The 20,374-nt window shown below is 57.7% G+C and overlaps 1 protein-coding gene across 1 annotated transcript; it reads left to right on the top strand.

The window, feature by feature from the left end:
* Nucleotides 1–10,936: 10,936 nt before the first annotated feature.
* Nucleotides 10,937–12,007, top strand: LOC142415198 (G-protein coupled receptor 12-like). The gene has a single exon (XM_075513246.1). The coding sequence runs from the start codon at nt 10,937–10,939 to the stop codon at nt 12,005–12,007; it is 1,071 nt and encodes a 356-aa protein (XP_075369361.1).
* Nucleotides 12,008–20,374: the final 8,367 nt, after the last annotated feature.

Below are 20,374 nucleotides of genomic sequence, written 5' to 3'. Positions count from 1 at the left end.
CGAGGGCATGGCATTGCCAGCATGAATAACTCCCGAAACGCTTGGGGAGCTTGCGAGTCGGGCTTGATGGGGCCATGGATACTTGGAGAGCACAGAGATGGTGGGAGAGAGCCTTCCCCAGGGCTGTTGATGCAACTGTGGCATCAGAGCACCCAAAAACCTGCTCTCCGGCAATGCCTCGAGCGCTGCCCGCCAAAGAGGCGACAGGCCGGCCGGTACCCAGGAGGTTCGAGTCTCCCGCGGTGCCATCCTCCTTTTATTTTTCCCACCTTTTATTTTTCACGCTGGGATTTGTGAAGGGGAAAGGATGCTCCTGTCTGAAACCCAGCGCTGCTGGGAGCCCATTAAGGAGCTCTTCAAACCCCGCTCAGGCGGGAGAGAACAAGGATGAACCTTTTTGGAGAGCACGGCTGAAGGCCGGAGGTTTCTCCCCTCTCTCCTCCCCACCATCAAGAGGCACCAAATTCTCCTCATCTGGAGGAAAAAGTGCAAGCGGGCAAGCTGCATTCCCGGCAGGAGCAGCGGAGCTAAATATAGCCCGTTTACACAAAACGAGAGCGTTGCGGTGAAACGGCATTGATGAACGCTATGGTGGTAATTAGCGGTTCCCTAATGAAGAGCTGGGAAAGCAGGGGTGTCCCGGGGGAGAGCGGCACCTCTGCCGAGCATCGTGCAGATGGTGGGGGGTTACCGACGGCGGTGGAGGTCTGCAGGGACGGACCTCGCAGGATTCCCCCCCACTGTGTCCCCTGTAGAAGTGGCCAGGAGCCTCCTCTGGGACCGAATCGGGGAATAAATCCCCCAGTCCGGCACGGGAGAGAAGAAGGTGAAGCAAGGAGCGAAGGGACGGAGCGGGCACCCCTGGGAGGTGCCTGACTGCGGGGCAGGGATGCCCCGTGGCGACGAAACCCAGCGGGGAGAACGGCTGGCAAACACCGAGCCGGGAGGAGATGGGTCCCGGCGACCTCGGCGGCCGGCCTCGGTGAGCCAGCGACCTCCTTTCCAAAGGTGACAAACAGCCGCAGCCCTGCCGGCACCGCCAGCACCTCACCTTTGCCAGTCAGGGCACCGGCCGCCTTGCGAAGGGATCAGCCCTAGCACTCCCAGGAGCCGCAGTTTTTCCTAGGATATAGAGAAACAGCTTAAGGAGGGATGGGTATTTAACGAACTGCTGGCGGGGAGCTCCTCGGTGTCTCCTTCCATCACCCCAAAGCCACGGCAGCCCCTGCAGCTCCCAGTTTCCCCACGGTACCCAAGCGCCGCACTTATCCGTACCCCTCCCCGGTCCCCGCCACCCCCCAGCCCTGTGATGTCCCCAGACTCCAGCTTGTCCCACGCTCAGGGACCTGCCCAGGCATCCCTGCAGCCCCGCAGCTGGGGAAAGAGCCCAGCGTATCAAGCTGGCAAAAAGTTACGATGACAGGGAGTTTGGCCTGGACTTGTTTGGGGTTGTGTTTTCTCCGTCACAAGCAGTGATCAGGGTAATGAAGGGATCCTCTCCCCTCTGCTGCCATCCCTATAGCAACCAGCAGCCTCTTCCCGTTAAACAAGTGACTCATCAAACACGATTACAATGATATCAGGGAAGATGATCGTGACTTCCAGCTCTGACAAGAGAGCTGACCTTTCGGGAGGAAAAAAAATTTAAAAAAATAAGGGAAATAGCTCACAACTGGATGGGAAGGTGCAGTCCCGTGTCTCGCCCTCCCCATCCGTCCCACCACCCTCGCCCTGCTTGGCGGCTCCCAGGTGGTAAATAAAGGCAGATCAGATGCAAACAGTCTGCGCTGCGAAGTGTAAATCCCCTGTGGCTCTGTGCCGGCGGTGGCAGGCAGCATCCGCAGCGGGCAGCCGGCCAGCGCCGGTGCCAGGGCTCCCTGCGGCGCGTGGGACCCACGGCTCGGTCCTGGCTGAGCGTGGGGTGACGCGTCCCCGGGGCCAGGCATGACCTGTGCCGTGCACCCTGCTTCTGTCCATGCCGTGCGTGGTGTTTCTGTCCGTGCTGTGCATCATTCTTCTGCACGCGCCAGGGAAACTGCTGCTCTGCTCCCAGGAACTCCCACCGAGACCTCCCCGATCCCTTCAAATCTGGCAGGTTTAAAGTATTTGGAGGGTCTTTCCCCACTGCTAGTTTTCTACTTTCTCAGTCCTTCTGCCAAGTGCCTTTCTGCCATAAATTTGGCCGTGGGAGTCTCGGGGGGATGATGTTCCTCAGCCAAGTGACCTCCAGCATCGCTGCGGGGAGAGGCATGGCACAGCGCTGGGGTCAAGTCCCCAGGGGAGAGGGAAATCCTTGGGGAATAGAGGACTGGTTTGAACCCCAGCCTGGAGGATGGAGAAGGCAGATTCCCGGTACATTTAGCAGCTCTCCGCTCCGGCTGGGTGTTCACGCTCCTGGCAATGTCTCTTTTACCCTTGGGAAATTCCCCCTACTGAGATGCAGCTCTGGGCAGTGGTGCTGAAGGAGAAAACACAGTGCCCAGAGGGGGAAAAATCCCTCCGAACACCCAAAATCCAGGTGCGTACGGCTCAGGCTGAAGGTTAGGATGAGACCCAGGTTGCTGGCGAGCCCGGTGCCCGCAGCGGCCGTGGCCTGCAGCGGTGCTGCCTGCAAACGCTGCCCCATGCCCGGGGAAAGTCAGGAAGCCTTCACCGCTCCTACGGAAATATCCATAGGCAGAAATAGCATCGCCTGCATATCGATGGGGCGCGGACTTCGTGCCTGTGCCCTGAGCTGGGGGAGCAACCGAGCCTGCCGTGTGCAGGGGGCTGAAGTCTGCCTTTTCCACGTTGTTTCTGTTACGAAGAATTTTTGGGGCAGGTGGGCATTTTTATCTCCTTTTGGGCCCCGTCCTGCTGGGCTGGGCAGGACTCTGGCTCGGGCACGCGGGCAGAGGGAGGCGGCATCTGACGTGAGCCCATGGGGCTGCTCCTGTCGGCTCCCAGCACTTGGGTTTACCTGGTCATAAGTCTCCCTAACTCAAGCTGATTTTTTTTCCAAGCCAAGCGCTTGCTTTACACGAGTTATTTCACTTACCAGCAAGCAGCCGTGACCTTTTTCTGACGAAGTCCTAGCCCACCCCACATTTCAGACCAGCGCTCTGGATCCAGGCAATGAGGTCTCCAGCCTAACTCCAGGGATTGTGCCGGTGCTCAGGAGATGCTCAGAGGGGAGCCCAGCGCCGTGACTCCACGTAGGATCCTGTTTAAATGTCAGAAGCCAGAGTTAAAATCAATAAATAGAGAGGACCGGCTGTGCTTGGGCGAGGGGGTGTCGGAGCTGCCTTTTGCTCGACTTCAAAGCTGAGAACTTGTTCCCCGGGTTTTATGAAACCCGACGTCCTTCCTGCCCAGCGGGAAAGGAACTGGGGAGGCTGGAGGTCCTTTGAGCGCTGCCGCGGGGGGCTTTTCCCCGCTGGGTGGGCTGCCTAACACGGCCCCGTGCCGGCGTGTCGGGAGGGATCAGCATGGGGGTTTAGCGCTTGCAATGGAGCAACAAATCCATCCCCGCCGGCACGCGGTGGCTGCAGATTTCTTTCGACGCTGATGTATCGCCGGCTCCAGGGCGGCCGATGGCTTTTCTGCATGGACCTGGGACCTTCCCGGTCCTCAGACGCGGGTCCTTGCCGGCGCTCGGGGGTTATGGTGGTCCCAGCGCGGGCGCAGCAACCGAGCTCCTCCGGAGCGGCTCGCTCCAAGCCTGGCTTTGGAAATGTCACGCTGGTGGCAGCAGGTGGCCGGGAGACCAGCAGGGAGGGAAGGCTGCCCTGCACTCAGCTGCAGAAAGACGCCAGATTTTTTTTTTTTTTTAAGAATCTTTCTTATTTTGCCCCTTCCAAAACCACAGAAAACCTTCCTTAGCTCTGTGCCACGTCAGGTAAATTAGGTGATTGTTAATTAATAATTATCACAACCATTTGCCTTAATATTTTGCCTCGCGTCCTGCACGCTCCCAGTGTTCCCTATGGCTCGATGAATTGTGGCGTAGGGGAAACACAGTCGCTCCTGATGAGGTAGCCAGCCAGAGCACTAAATACAGCCTGGGAGAAGGAGGAAAACACAGCGCAAAAGCCCTTTATTTCAGAAAAACCACCTTGCCCCAGAAGCCCTGCTCGCCAGAGCTGAGCTGACATATGGTGACACGGGTGCGTGCCAGCAAAGGTGCTTCAGAACGTGTTCCTCTGGCTCGGGAAAGCGGTGGAGCTTAAGGACTTGGAGCAGAATCGTTCAGGTGGGAACGATACCACCGAAGGAAGGAGGAAAAATCCTCCCCCTGGTTTGGCCCGAGTGTTCGGTGGGAAGCGGGAGGAGAAGTCAGAGCAAGCCTTCAAATCACGCAGGGCTGCTCCTTCCCTCCCGGCACAGCTCGGCTTTGCCCCCGCTCATCCGCCCTGGGGGGCTCGTCCCCCTGCACGTGCCATTGGGGGCCTGTCCCCGTGCTTGCACCAGCGGGCTCCTGTCCCCACGCAGGCGTCGGTGGCACCCCGTCCCTGCGCCTGTGCCAGCCGAGACCTGTCCTTGCGCGTGCACCGGTGGGGTCCTGTCCCCGTGCAGGTGGCAAGAGGGTCCTGTCCCCGTGCAGGTGCCAGCGGGACGCAGGGGTGCAGGCTGTCCTCGAGCAGGGGTGGCCCCGGGAGCCCGGACCTGCCACCAGAGCGTGGCTGAGCCCGGCCCCAACGACGGGAACCCCAACAGCCTGCCGGGCCAAACCTGCTGACGCAGAGGTTTTGTGCGAGCCGGGGTGCAGCGCGCTCCGCGTCCCTGCTGTGAACCGCCCCATGTCCCCTTGGTGCCCGCACCCTTCCGAGGCTGCCGCTAAATGGGCGAGCGTTCGCAGCAGCGGGATGTCTAATTGCAAGCATGCAGCGAGACGCCGTGTCCCCAGTGTGGTGAGAAAGTCCGTGTTAAATCTCACCGTGAGACTCCGTGTCCCCACCGTCCACGCACCGGACAACCCGGAGATATCTCCTTTTGGGGAGGGAAGGTCTCGCTCATCTCTGCAGTGCGGGGCAGGCTGGGACCCGTGTTCCCCGGTGCTGCAAAAGCCAACCATCCATGCGTAGCTCTCCGAGAGGTAAAAGCAGGGTTGCAAGGGTGCCGTTGCAGGCAGGATGGCAGAGGTCTTCTGCAAGCTGGGCCCTTGAACGGGTCCATTCCGGCTACCTGTGAGAGAGGTTTTTTCAGCCAAATCAACTGTTTTTCAACAGAGCCGGATGATTTTGTAAGCCGGACTCCTGCCCGCCTGCCTCCACCTCCTCCGCTGCCTGGGTTTGGGATCAGCACCTCAACCCCCAAACCCAGCACGGAGCCCTGGCACTTCGGTACCTGCCTGGTACACGGAGGCTGGAGCCCAGCAGCCGAAGCAGCGCCGGGAGAAGTCCCCGCTCTCCGGTGGCAGCAGCGGCGACAAAATGGCCTCATTTCCACCCCGTAGCCGCAAAGATTATGCAAAGCCTTTGAATGTAGGACTTCACGCGCTCTCCAGCGGCGCGCGGCCCCCGACAGCCCCGTTTTGGGGAGGCTGGCAGGCACGGCGCGCTTGTTTGCCACCCTGATTAGTCAGCACCGCTAATTATAGCTGCGCTTTTCCTTCTTATAGCTCTTCAAGCACCGTTGGAGTAATAGGGAACAACAGAGGCGCTGAAATAAGGCTGCGTCCGCTCGCTGCAGAAAAGATGCCGGTATAAATACAGGGATGAATTTCCAGTGGTGCGGCTTTGCACGCCCGTCTCGGGGGGCTTCAAGGCAACGGGCTCAGGGGTTTGCTGGCTCGGCCATAGGATGCTCTGGCAGGAGCAGGAGCCAGGGTGGGAAAAGCTCACGTGGTGCAGGGAAGTAACGATGTTTCCCCAAGGAAAAGAAATAAAGGCGATTGTAATGCTTTTAGAGAAAAAAAAAGATGGAGAATTGCATTGCGGCTATTTTATCAAATGTGTCTTAGGTATGGTTTTATTACAGCCAGCGATGGATAGCGGAGGATGCCCGGACGGGCTCCCCGCACGGCGGCGGAGCCGGGGCAGCGCCTGCGAAGCCTCACGGCATTACCAAGCCCTCGGCGATGGGGCAGGGCTCGCCGCGTAGCCCAGGGGAACTAAACCCAGCTGCCCGCTGGCTCGGTTGCCTGTGGTTTTGAGGGCATTTCGGTTGCTGTTTGCAAAACCAACACACAGCGGCGAAAATGCTGCCAGTCCGTCCGCTTTTGCAGATCACCGGCATCGTAGTTATTCCTCTCGGTGAGCTCTGTACCACCCGTTACGTCTGTTAAACAGCAGCGCTTGTGCAAACTTTGGTTACTAGTGGGCTCTGCCTTGGATGGCCAGGTCATTAGCGCTTGCCACCCCGTACCCCACCCAGGCGTTCGTGAGCTCCCTCTTAGGGCCACCTAATCCCCACGAAGACCTGGCTATAGAAATAGCTGCAGTGAAGCAAGTCAGAGACAGGGAGAGAGATTCAGCGGCTCCCAAGTTCATCTCCTGCCCACCAGGCAGCCACGTTGCCAGCCACTTGGTTTTGAACCAAAAAAGCCCAATTTCTAAGGCAGGATGAGACCCAGGTCAAGCCCTGCTGCGGGCTGGCAGCACCCCGCACCCCCACGGGGCAGTGCCGGGGGAGGACCGTGCACGGTGTTTAGCACTGAGCTTCCTCCCAGGGGCCAAAAGCCAAGGAGGAAGATGAGAAATGAAGATGGGAAATGACAAGGGAAATCCTTGTCCCTGCCGAATGGCGTTCCCGGGTGAGGCTGGTGGCCTCTCGCCGTGTAATTACAGCGTCAGGCTTTTGCTGGTGTCTTTGATTAGCTTTGATTTTTACTCCTCGCTATCGACTCTGTAATTTGAATATAGATAAAGCATACTTAATATATTGTCAAAACGTTCTTGCAGATACCCAGGGAGCCCAGAACGTTATATGCAACTATAAAAGGCAGATGCTCAAATATTACAAATATGATGTGCGGTAGCGCATCCTCACAGACGCGACGCCGCTTGCATTCGGGGCAGCTGTGAGGCGGCGTGCCTTGTTTAAAAACGGGCAGGTAATGTCAGTTTTGTCACCGGTGCCTTAAGGAAACTATGACGCTGCTGCCCTGGCGCAGACAATTTCCCCTTTCAGACAGACAGACAGACAGACATGTTGGCCCCTGTGCAGCTGCCGAATCCTGGCAGCCCCTCTGCTGCCGCTCAGTACCCGGCGCAGGCACCAGCACCACCGAGAGGGTCTAGGAGCATCCTAAAATGACTCCCGGCTAATAGCGAAATAATCGGCTACCCAGTCGTGTGGCCGGCACGTCGGATGGTTCATGTCCTCCTCGGTATGGGACCAAAGGGAGAGGAGGCTGGAGATGTGTTGGCACAGCCCTGAGACCTCTTTCAGCCCGTGTTGCCACCCGGAGCAGAGACCCTTCCTGGGGACGCAGCCTCCACCGGCCAGGCCCGGGGCCGCGATACCCCGGTGTGGGGCTGCTTTGTGCAGTGGGGCAGCAGCAGCAGCGGTTTCACGTGCTGGGGTTCGGCCGGCTGCAGGATCCACGCAGAGGCCTGGCTGCGGCACGGGGGAGAAGAGGAAAAGCTTCAGGTTCCTGCCAGCGCTTCCCGGCGTGCCGCCAGCCCGGCGCACCCCCTTGCAGAGGGGGGAGCACAGCCAGGTGGTGAAACCCCAAAAAGCCTCATCGGAGATGTGGAGCCCGCTCCTCCCCGGGCTGTCGCAGGAGGGCAAGCAGCCCCGACGGCTGGGCGAGAAGCCCATTGCGACGAGTGCAAGGAAAGGGGGTATCTCTCGAGTGGGGGGGGATAATACCTGCGCGGTCTGGTACTCGCTGCGGAAGTGTTTGGCGCATCCCGGGATTGTGCCAAACTTGCGGTGGGACGTTGAGGAGAGGAATGGAAGGTGGGGAAGGGAGGCAGCAGGGTGGTTTGGGACTACCAGGGCCACCGTGGGGCCTGGGGATCAACCAAAAGACCCGGGTGTCTGAGGGTGTCCCAGCGAGTGAGACCGCAGGAGGGGTTGGATGCTGGAGGGAGCGGGAGGTCCAAGCCAACCGCTGGCGAGCCCACGGAGTTTGGGGTCACCTGAGACCCCTTGGGGTGTGCCTGTCTGTGCAAGAGGCAGCTGCAGATGCGAGGATCCAAGGGCCAGACCGGGGCAACTGGGTGTCTGAGGGCACTTACTGGAAGGACGCACAGCGCGGCTGCGCGCGCCCGTCCCTGCTCAGCCTCACTGCCGGCTGGACCTGGGGGCCCGCAGCTGCAGCAGCCTCCCCTCTGCCGGGTAGGGGATTCGGCAGCCCCCGGTAGATCCGGCGGCGACAGCAGGGCCGTCCCTGCTCAGACCTGCGGCTGCCCGTGGCCCGTCAGCCTGGCTGGGCTGAGGCCGCCCGCACTCATCTCAGCCTGGGGACCCTGGGTGGGCCGTGTCCCTGCAGAGCACCTCGCACGGCTGTCACATCCCCTCTGCCGCAACAGCTCAGTCCAAGCCCGTCTCCTGCACCCACCTCCTGGCAGAGGCAGCCGCCGAAGGGAGTCAATCAAAGCTGCTCACCCGCCTCCCCTTTCCCAGGCAGTGCGTAATTACTGGGAGCGGGAGCGAATTCATTCAGCTCTTCGCTCAGATTTCCTCCGCCCCTTTTCATGCTGCTCATGTCACTCGGCACACAACGGCGCTCAGTCACGCGGCTGGCGGCCCCAGGTAGATGACGATTCAAGTCCCCTGGGACGGGGCTTGGCCTGATTAAGAACCCAGATGCTCCTAACTGGGGCGATTGGGTTCAGCCCAAACCATCGATATTCACCTAAATATCTTTGCACATCAGGAGCTGGAAATCCTTCCTGGCATCGAGCTCGCTGCACTGCATAGCTACAGCCTGGAAGAGAGAGGGGGATGAAGGAGTAAAGCTGGAGTGTTATGAAACCAGTAGGAAAGGGGGGAGAAGGTGTAGCTGAAATACTGCCGATCCGGGAGCTGAGCATCCCTGCTTTGAAGATCCTGCTCCCTCTCTGAATCATGGAGCCATTTGGGGCCGGAAAAATAATCATCTTGGCGATTTCTTCCTTTCCCGGCAGATCCTTTCCCAAATAGTGGGGAAGGAAGCCTTGGGGGTGGGTGGGCGCTGCGGTGCCGGCAGGGGGACAGACCCCCCGCACCCACCGGCCTCGGGCAGGTCTCCCCACGCGGGAGGGCGGGTGCCGGGCTGGGCAGCCCACGCAAAGCTCCCGGGTGTTGATCCTCCTCATCCCAGCTTTTACGCTGGCTGGAGGGAAGCCCGTGCGGGGTGAAGGCTCCGGGGTGCGATGTCTTCCCCGCGGGGGGGATGCATCTGCCCCAGCCTGGTTGCACGGGCCCCCCCGAGGACCCCCAGCTGCCGGCTCCTGGGGGTGCAGGAGGACCGGTGCTGCTGTCCCTGGGCGTTGCCCTTGAAGAGCGGGGCAGCCGAGCCACGGCACGCGGGATCAGCCCCCCTCCCTTCAGATCCCCGCGTCCCTCGGCACAAGCGGTAAAAATAAACCTTGCCCGGCCGCCTTTGCGAGCCGCCGCGGCCTGGCTGGCACCCAAGCTGCATCCGCAAAACGCAGGTGCGGAGGGCCCCGACCTTGGGGAGGTGCGTCGGGGTGGCGGGAGAGCTCATGAATGAACGGCGGGGCGGGTGCGTGCATGGGTGCGTGCGGGTGCGTGCGGGTGCGCGCACCCCTCGTGCCTGCGGGTGTGGATGTGGATGTGGAGCAGGGAGCCAGCCTTGTTGTTATTCTGATCACAGCGGCTCTGATTCACAGACTTGGATCATGAATATAAGTGAAGACTTTGACGTCAGAGTTGAGATTTATCAGCAGATCCAATGGGGCAGGAATATTAAGTGCAAGTCGATGCCAGCTATCTGCCAACGTTATTAGCAATGCTCACCGAGGAATGAGGCTTAACACCGAGGACTGGAAGGACTGGGAAGGAAAAAAATAAAAACGGGGGGAAGCAAGCTGATCCTCGAGCATTAAAGCCAGGTAAAACAACAACCCCCGGCGGTCGCGGCTGCCCCCCGGGCTGGGCTGCATGCGGGAAGGGGCTGCGGCGGGCTGCGGGCAGAGCCCCCTCCGACCTTCACACCTCGGCTGCCCGGCCCGGGGGGGGGATTTACCCTGCGAGGGGGCCGCGCCGAGCAGGGCAGGGTCTGGCAGCTGTTTGCAGCTGGCTGGGAGCATCTTGCAGCAGGCTTTTCCAGAGGAGGGGAAGGGAGGGAGAAAGGAGAAAGTTAACGCAGGCTGTCCCTTGCCGCTGCCTTCCCGTTTCAGCAGCGGCTCCGCATACATGCGAGGGCTGGCTTATTAATAGTATTTATTTTTACTCGCTGCACGCAAAAAAGAAAGGGGTTGGGGGGGACGGGACGGGGACGGGGACGCTTTGCGCTATAAATAGGCGGCAAAAGGTAGCCGTGCCCCGGGGAAGGGAGGAGGACGGAGCAGCCGGCACCGTGCATCCCCGGCGGCGGGTGCGCAGCGCCTGCGGGTCCTGCGCGGGTCTTGCGCGGGTCCTGCGCGGGGCCGGGCGCCCGTCGGGAGGAGCGGGAGCTGAGGGCGAGGCTTCCCCCGGGCGAGGGGTGCGTGTGGGGCGGGGGGATAACGGCGTACCCCGGGCCGGGGGGGGGGCGGGGGGGGTCACTTCTCGGGGAAGCTGCAGCCGGGCTGGGGGGGGGGGAGGAGGAGGGGGATGAGCCCTGCGGCGGGCGGGGGCGGCCCGGTGCGGGGTGTCCCGGGGCTCGGTGCGGGGCTCGGTGCGGGGTGTCCCGGGGCCCGGTGCGGGGTGTCCCCGGAAGCCGGTGCGGGGCTCGGTGCGGGGCGCCAGCGGAGCCGGCGCGGGGCTCCCCGGGCCCGGCGCGGGGGCTCGGCGCCTCTCCCCGCTGCCGGTGCCCGGGTCCGGCGCCCCTCACCGCAGCCCTCTCCCTCTCTCCCCAGCGATGCTGCACGGCCCCGCCGCCATGGGGGAGCCGTGGCAGCCGCAGCCGCAGCAGCAGCGGCTCCCGGGGCTCGGCAACGCCTCGGAGCCCAGCGCCTGGCCCTCGGCGGCGGGCGGGCCGGGGACGGCGGCGCCGGGCGGCGGCGGGGCCGGGCCCGGGGCCGGGGCCGGGCCCGGGGCCGGCGGGGCCGTCAGCCCCTGGGACATCGCGCTGTGCGCCACGGGGACGGCGGTGGCGGGGGAAAACGCGCTGGTGCTGGCCGTGCTGTTCTACACGCCGAGCCTGCGGGCGCCCATGTTCCTGCTGATCGGCAGCCTGGCCCTGGCCGACCTGCTGGCCGGGCTGGGGCTGGTGGCCAACTTCGCCGTGCGCTACCTGCTGCGGCCGCCCAGCGAGGCGGCGGAGCTGGGGGCGGCGGGGCTGCTGCTGGCCGCCTTCTCCGCCTCCGTCTGCAGCCTGCTGGCCATCACCGTGGACCGCTACCTGTCGCTGTACAACGCGCTCACCTACCACAGCGAGCGCACGCTGGGCTTCACCTGCGCCATGGTGCTGCTGATGTGGCTGCTGTGCCTGGGCGTGGGGCTGCTGCCCCTCCTGGGCTGGAACTGCCTGCGGGACCAGAGCGCCTGCAGCATCCTGCGGCCCGTCACCAAGGACAACGCGGCGGTGCTGGCCGTCACCTTCCTCCTCCTCTTCGCCCTCATGATGCAGCTCTACCTGCAGATCTGCAAGATCGCCTTCCGGCACGCCCAGCAGATCGCCGTCCAGCACCAGTTCATCGCCACGGCGCAGGCCACCTCCACCCGCAAAGGGCTCTCCACCCTCTCGCTCATCCTCGGCACCTTCGCCCTGTGCTGGATCCCCTTCGCCATCTACTCCCTGGTGGCCGATTCCACCTACCCCGCCGTCTACACCTACTCCCTGGCGCTGCCCGCCACCTGCAACTCCCTCATCAACCCCATCATTTACGCCTTCAGGAACCCCGACATCCAGAAGTCGCTCTGGCTGGCCTGCTGCGGCTGCGTCCCCGCCACCTTCTCCGCCAGACCAAGGACATCCAGCGATGTGTGAGGACTGGGCGCCGAGCGAGACGCGCTCCCTCGCTCTCCTCCTCCTCCTCCTCTTTTTCCCCTCCGTCGTTATTGTTTCCTGCCGGGAGGAAGCCCCCGGCCAGCCCATCTCGTTCCATGGAAAGATGGCCGAAAAGAGAAAAAAAGGCAAAGGGAAAAAGAAGGGGGAAAGAAAGAGAGAGTAGAATGATAATGGTTTCCTTTAGAAATGTTATTTTCTTACACATTTTATTTTTTATTTAAAAACACAAAACACCAAAAAAAAAAAAAAAAGAAAAGAAAAAAAAAAAGCATCTCCGTACGATGGCGTTTCTCTCCTCTCGGGGTAAGGAGCCAGGGGAGCAGCGGGCTTGCCAGCCCTGGCCGGGTGGCTTCCACCCCCCGGGGGCACGTCCCACGAGTGGCAGCCGCCGGGAAGGCCACAGGAGCGGGGGGGGGGGGGGGGGGGGGGGGCTGGGGGGTCGGGTCCCCGCACGTGGGGCTGGTCCCCACGCGTGGGGCGGTTGTGCGGGGCGGGCACCCCTTGTCCCCCCCTCCTCCGTTCCCCCCAAATCAGGTCTTGCAATGCTATGCAATAACGGGGGGGCGGCCAGCTCCGGCCCGGCGGGGCGGGGGGGCCCGGAGGAGCGCAGGGAGCCGGGGGGGGCTGGGGCGGAGGGGACCCGGGGGGGGGGGGGGGGCGAACGATGCCTGTCTGTTTCTATGCGGTTTGCGAAGCACTTTGAGAACCTGCGGGTAAAGGCACTTTAGGGAATGGCCGTCGTTTCGGGCTGTCGCAGGGATGGGGGTACCCGGGGAACCCGTTCCCCACCCCCCCAAAAAAAAAAAAAAAAAGGTGACGGCGGGCAGGGTGGGGGCTCTCGGTGTGGCGAGGGCAGCCGGGGTGCCCCGCACCCCAAGGCGCTGAGAGGCCGAGGAAGGGCTCTCCTGCCCGGTGTGGGGCCGTGGGGTGATGCCCCCCCCCCCGGCTGCTCCCCGCCACCCTGCTCGTTTACACGGGGTGGGATTTTCATCCAAAGACGGGTCCGGGCTTGCTGGGGTCCCCTAGAGGGAAGCCTCTGTAATCACACGTGTTATTCCGGCTGCTACCAGTTTAACTGGCTTCATTAGAGAAGCTACGCTACCCTCATATTCCCCTACATGTGCTTTGTGGTGTTAGTGAGACCATGATGAAGTGTCCTTTATCTTGTGCTTTCTTTTGGCCGAGAGTGGAATAGTTAAAATTCGTTCACTTAAAAAAGCAAGCAAGAAACCAAGCGACCTTCAGAGAGATGGCAGGGCTTGGGGCGAAACACCTAGGGTGGCTCGGGGCGAAACGCCTAGGGTGGCTCGGGGCGAAACGCCTAGGGTGGCTCGGGGTGAAACGCTTAGGGTGGCTCGGGGTGAAACGCCTAGGGTGGCTCGGGGCGAAACACCTAGGGTGGCTCGGGGCGAAACGCTTAGGGTGGCTCGGGGCGAAACGCCTAGGGTGGTTCGGGGTGAAACGCTTAGGGTGGCTCAGGGCGAAACACCTAGGGTGGCTCGGGGTGAAACGCTTAGGGTGGCTCAGGGCGAAACACCTAGGGTGCCTCGGGGCGAAAGAGGTGGTGGACGCTGCTGGGGCCCGGCGTGGGAACAGCTCCCTGGTTGCAGCAGGAGACCCCCCACCAGCTGAGCCTGCTGTCCCAAACACGTTGCTCTCCTTTAGAGACAAGCACTGCCATCTCCAGCATCCAAAATGCCCCTCTTCAAAGCAGGAGCTAGGTTCCGCTGCACCACGGGCAAAACGGACGCAGGTTCCTATCAACGCAATCCAACGGCACCAAACCATAGCACGTGTACACCGTAGTTTCGTGGAAAACAGAAATGTTCTTGCTGTGTGAGGCCGTAGCGGGTACGAAGCCACTTTCTGGCTGGATATAGGCACAACTGTATTTTCTCTCTGGATCTGTGCAACGAATTTCTCGCTCCTCAGAGCTAAGTGCACGTGAGAAAGCTGTGAATCTCCAAAGCGTGCCTGGGGCTTGGGCTTATTGTCTACCTTTGAAAGGTGGCCAGTCTCTCTTTGGTTTTTTTCCATTTCCTTTCTCTTTTGAATACCCTGGGCAATGGGCAGTAGGCACAATTGACTCAGCATACATTTAAAAGTAAACATATATATAAGAAAGAGTAATATATATATATAAAAAAACCACTTTTCTCTGCTCATTTTATTTCTTCTGGTTCCTGTAAGTGCAGCCAGGTCCCTGCAGTTCCTCAGTGTGAAAACTCAAGACGGAGTTAGTTTAAACCATTTTTGAAACTTTGTGAACATTTTGAAATGTTTTTATACAACCCGATCTAGAAGACAGTATTTATTTCTCTGGGCAGCTCATTTTGTATCTTTAAATGAAAGGCAGATTAACTAAGCAGATCGAGAGAAACCTTGACATGAAAAAAGTTGCATTTTCTTGGCTTTCTTGTCATTTCCCTGCTGTTGAAGATTCTGATTTTAACAGTATTCTTTTTAGAGCTTAATTGTATACCTGAAACTTGCCTCAGTTCGAGGGATGCGTTGATCAGCTTTGACAAAGGCATACAAGGGTCAATGGAAAATACTTTTCCCCTCTGGCCCTCCACAACCATAGGAGAAAGATTTGGGATGTGAGGAGCTAAAGCAGAGGATCCAGTCCCTACCAGACAGCTGAGTTAGAGAGGAGGTGGAGGTGGCCTCGCCAAAATGCTTGGTACTCGCCCAAACACACTTACAGCAACTTTGTCAAAGGCAAAATCTGCTGCCTAAATTCTGGTCCTTGCACTAAGGAGACTTTTATTCTGCTGCACTAATCCAGCTCGCAGTCAGTATCAAGATGTGGCGCAAGTATATCGCATGCTCAGATTTAGTGTAAAATGCCCATCTAATTTTTTTTTCAAGTGGTGCTCTAGGACCTCTCCCTTGGAGACCGTTAAAGGCGGCCATGGAAGTTGTTAAAAACGCTTGATAGGCTCCAAAAAAAGTCTCAAGAAATCTCCTCTTAAGGACATTTTGATAAATTGGAACTTTTGCCGTCTTTCCACAAAATGAAATTAAATGCATTTTCTAGGTGTTTTTTCCTTTGCTGTTTTCCCTTTCCTTTCTTATAGTGGAAAGAGGGGAAAACAAGGAGAAGTGAGGAAGAAGATAAACAGGTATGAGTTCACCTGCCACGCATTGCGTTGTGGAAATCTCTGACCATTTTACCGCACCTTTGCTTTGGTGATTTTTTTTTTTTTTCCCTAAAGAAAATCTTTCACTGGAAAAAGTTTTGAGTGGCAATGTTGGACATCAGCGGTGACGCTGGATGTTGGAGCCTCCTTATGTTGGAGATCAGGAGAGCTAACTTAAAAACCCCTTAAAATACTTACCAAGTTAGTAATGCTGTGTGCAGGGGGGGAATGCCCTGGTGTCCTTCAGTGCTGGCTTTGGGGCATGTTTAGTACAGAATACAGGGCCTGGTTTGGATGAGGTCAAGTTGCCATAAACAAGGAGCAGCTCCTGTGAATGTAGTGGTATCACATGTGGATGGGGCACCAACTATAAGAGGAGCACTGGAATACAGAAAGGGTTTTCCAGCACAGTGAATCCTCTGTGGACCCAAAACATCTGGAAACATGGTGAAAAGAGCCAAGCAGCCCCTGTCTAGCACCTGGGCGTCATGAGAAGGACACAGAGCAACCAGGGCACGGCCCATCGTTCTCCATTTTCTGGTATTGAATGTATTGGTAAGCCTCCTCCAGCTGGGATTCCTATGTCACAAGTCATTAGAAAAGTTGAGGTCTATAAAAGCCCTTGAGGTCGTTATTGTGCTTTTCAGCTGAGATACAAGGGGACAGTGGTAGTTCTGCAAAGCACAAGGTCTTTAGCTGGTGGAAATTTGCAGATGTCCGTTGATTTCCACACAGCCTCTGTGGCCAATCCAGGTGGAAACTGGACCTGCTTGGAGAGGGCTGGTGGGCATTCAGTTGGGAAGACCTCCGTGTCCTCACCCTGGCGAACAACCCGGATCTTGCCATTGTACCTTCGGAAACTGAGCTTTGCAAATAGCTTTTGATAAAAGACGAAGGGGCCAGACCCTGGCCCCGCTTACACCCGCATCACTTCTGGACCCTACAGGAGCTGGTCTAGATTTGCAGCAGCAGAAACAAGCAGCACATCGGTCTTGAGCAATTACACGAGGTATCTAAGCTTATGGCAGAGATCGCGTAGCCGGGGAAATGAATCCGCTGCTTCTTTGGTTGATTTATTTACAGGTTTCTACTTGACTTTGGCTTTTCTGCCAAGAGTTGGGAGCAAGCAGAATGTAGATATGAAATGCTTTCTGTGTCGGTGGTCGGCTGTTTTAGTCGAGGGCATGAGGAAAGGGCAAGGAGGAGAAAGAAAAACATTCCTCCGATATACTGTGAAAAGGCCAGGGACACCGTTGGATGGGACGTAACCACAGCTGCACGAACGCCCCGAGTTCCGTGGAGACGTGCTAGGGGTGGGTGCGAGCTTGTGCATTTACAACAAGCCCTTGTCCCTGTCCCAGCGTGTTTCAACTGAGAAATTAAAAAAAAAAAAGCTAATAAAATGTACAGATTCTACCAACAAAGTTGCTAAGGTTTTTTTCCCTTTGCATTTTGTTCACTTTGGGACCTTGAGCAGTGAAAACGTCTCTTTTTAGCCAACTTCATTTCAGTAACCAGCAGTAAATATCTCAAGGATCTCGGTCCTGATGGGGCAGCCACAATTTGTTCACCTCAAACAAAGAGTTTTAATTGAACTTTGAGTAAAAACCCAAGAAACCATTACTGTTCTCCGTAGGTGAAGTACCTCTTTCTCGTAGAAGCATCAAATTGGGGGTGGGGAGGTCTTTTAAAAAGCCATGGATCTTGGTAATCACTTGTGTTGATGTGTATTGACCAGCATCGACAACTCACTTGATTGTTAACAATTAATTAACAGTTCACTTCTAATTGTCAGGAATAATTGTTCAATGCACGTGGTATTTCCTTGCAACTCCTTTCGTTGACGCGCAACCTTTCCTCTCGGTGAGGCGGTCGTGCTGCCCTACGGCTGACAGCTTCTCTTGTACCGGTTGTACCTTTTCTGTTAACAACGCAGTTACCCACTGCAAACCCCCCGAGAGCCGCCCTTCCCGCTGTCCCTGCCGCCCCGGGAATGAAGCTTTCCCATTCCCGTTGGAAAACTCTGCAATACAGAGCATTATAGAGATAAAATGGATTTTCAGCAGAGAAGACCCAAATCAGAACGGATGATCCAAAGCTCTTTTATCCCTGACTTTGAGGGATGTGAATAAATTGTCTCCACCTCCAGGGGTAGCAGTTGCCTTCACAAATTCTGCTCCATGTCAAGCGTAATTGTGTCTAAACCAAGGTTATTCCTTCACAATTTGAGCACGCTGCAGCGGGCAGGACGCTGGATGTCTGACAGCACGTCGTATCGATAGCCACAGAAATCACAAGCACGGGTTTACGACCTGTTTGCAGGATCTGGGAGTTGGAAAACATGTGGCTCGTCCCAGGAAAAGCTCTTTTCCAACTGGGCAGTATCTGGCTAAGGATGAGAGGTAGTGCTGGCCACTGCTGGCAAAGCAGGCGACCTTCCGCGTCTCCTGCAGCCTGGCCTCTTGGGGCTGCCTTGCCTTTCCTCTACACCGCGTAGAGAGTGACAAGGACCGGGCTCGTTTCTGATGTCTCTTTGAGTAGGTCAGAATCAGGCCCCAGGCAGGATAAAGAGCATCCTCCCTAGCGAGCGCATCCTCTAGCTCGGAGGGAGGGATGAGCTTCTGGTGGCAAAGCTGAGCAAGAGACTCGGCCAGACTGGGGTGGCCCAGGGCCAGATCCTGCTCTGCGGCCACCAGCGCGGCCCTGCAGTCGCCCTCCTGAGGCTCTGAAACCCAGATCAGCGGGGCCAGGCTTCGGGCAGTGTTTGTCGGAGTCGCCTTCAGCAACGCAGGGGGACAGAGCGGGAGTGGGTTGTCCCCATTCCCAATCCTGCCTCCCGTCCTGTCTGCTTCCCCAGGGTCGAGGCCATTTCACAGCAATCAGGACAGCAACTTGTTTTGATGGAAGTGTTTTCATTAGCTTTTTAACTTGACCGGGAAAGTTTATCTCAAAGAAAAATGTACAGTTATCATTCCATTATGGTTAAATCAAGCCCCTTCGATGAAGCACTTTATGAACGAGTGAAAACAAATCAATGCTGTTATTGCACTGTATCTCTATTGTGTATAATATTATACATTCATCTGTAAGAGTAATTTATTTTTATTACTGTAAATAAAACTGTTCAAGTGATTTGTCAAGAGGATATTAAAAAATGGGGGTGGGGGGTGTTAAAATTAAAACATTTGAAGATCTGGGCTCCTGTCCCAGGTATGTGCCATACTGTGCGTGTCTGTGTTTTTATTTCAGCTGAAGCGAGTCTAGTACAGGTTTCTGCTTTCCCTCACCCGGGGTCTGTGTTTCCACTTGGATGGCGATGAGCTGGTTGAGGATAAGAACTGCTCGAGACATTGACTGTACGGGTTGGGAAGGAACGGCTCCTGCCGCTCGGAGCCTCCACGCGAAAGGATGGAGACTTTTCCATCAGCAAGCCATCCTCTGCCCTCTGATTACCCAGGCGGTCAGGGATTAAATACCCATGGGAATGAACTGATCTTTTGAGAGCTGATTTCTCCAAATGAAGGGTTATAGAGATATCACAGCTTTCTGCTGCTGCTGCCGTGCCCTGCCTCTAATAGAGAAGGGAGCATCACAGGGCTGATAACCCAGCAAAGGGACCCAGCGAGGGCAAGCCAACAAAAAGCCGAACCCAAATCTACTTTAACCTCTTAAAATCTTTATTTTTTTTTTTTTTTTTAATTAGCACATGCATAAAGTGTCAACAGTTTTGGGATTAAGATGACATTTTTTTGAACAAATGTAGTTACAAGCGGTGCTTCAGATTGTTCCAGGTTTCCTCTCTACACTGTACAGAAGAAAGCTCGTGCTGCGACCGACGTAGTCCCTACCTTTCCATCATCGTGTCACGACAGGCAGAACCCACAACACTGGGGAGAAATACACTTGTTCACACGTAGCAACTGGGTACGGTAGATAGATACAAGCAGCAACGTCTACTCACCTATTGACTAAGTGCACATGGTTAAAAGACCCCATTAGACAGTGAACATCTCCTTCTTTTTAAATGTCAACTATATAATAATGGAAATCAAATTATGGCCTGTAGCGGGTGACCCTCCCATGGCAGAGGTGCCCGTCTCCCGCCAGCTGCTTCTATCAAACGGCAAGTTGAAGGAAATACGGGTAACGCTTCTGCCGGTATTAAAAAAAAGAGCCTTTCGCAGGAGCATCGGGGTAGCCCCGCCGACGCTGAGCACCCCAGAAAGCCAACCGCAAGGTGCCACCGGGCTGGCACCTCCCCGTCCCTGCCGTGCCACCCCTGCAGAGCCGGAGCCAACCTCCGTAAAGACCGGCCCCAGCCCTGGCTCCAGGTTGTACGTATGAACGAGCGGTGCCAAAAAGGGAGAAAACTGCTTTAAAAATGCTCAGCTCAAGTTGGCCTCTCACAGATGCTCTGTTTTAAGAGTATTGGTTGCCCCAGTGCTCCGGGAGGTCTCCCTAGCTCGTAGCTGCTGAGTTGGGGTAGTGCAGAGGGGTTTTTGGGGTGTCTGAGGTGCTCCCAGCCTGGGCTAGCCTTGATCCCCGGGCTGCGGGCACAGGGCGCAGGCGATGATCCTCACCTGCCTTCAATGCCCCCCAAAATAACGCTCCCGCAGCGCCTGGCCTCATCCAGAGGTGCTTGTGCTCCTACTCACTCTGAAGGCGACGGAAACCCGGCAGCGAGGTGGCTCCTGTCCTGCCGCAGCAGCTGGCATCGCCCCAACGGCTGGGGCTGGGGCAGGAGGAGGAGGAGGAGGAGGAAGGCCCTCCAGCCCGAATGCTTGTCCCACGGCGGCAGCAATGCACATACCCTGGAGCAAACCCACCAGCACGTGCATGCCCCACAGCAAAGTGGTGACAGGGTTTGTCCCCTCCCTGCGTGCCCACCACGGCCTCTCAGGGACCGTCCCCGAGCCGAAGGCGCAACGTTCGTGCGTGCACCCGGAGACGTGTGGTTACCGGAGCAGGTTTTGCTTGGGTTGGCCAAGATCGGGATAAAAGCTGCTCCCAAAAGTACCCCTGCGCAGCCGCGGGGGTAACAGCCCGTGCGCAAGGAAGGAGGAACCCCAGGGGATACCTCGGGGTCTGGGCAGGTCCAGGTTTGCACCCACATGAGCATCAGAAATGCTTGGAAATGCTCTGCCCTTCCCCAGCTGGGCGAGCCCACCCAGCCTGTGAAGCCCTGCGCTCCTCGGCAATACAA

The sequence above is a fragment of the Mycteria americana genome, chromosome 10, assembly GCF_035582795.1.
Source record: "Mycteria americana isolate JAX WOST 10 ecotype Jacksonville Zoo and Gardens chromosome 10, USCA_MyAme_1.0, whole genome shotgun sequence".
Taxonomy (NCBI): Eukaryota; Metazoa; Chordata; class Aves; order Ciconiiformes; family Ciconiidae; genus Mycteria; species Mycteria americana.
This window is presented reverse-complemented; position numbering and strand designations above follow the sequence as displayed.

What these genes read in the sequence shown, in the direction of transcription:
- LOC142415198 (XM_075513246.1), top strand. Translation starts at nt 10,937, where the DNA reads ATGCTGCACGGCCCCGCCGCCATGGGGGAGCCGTGGCAGCCGCAGCCG.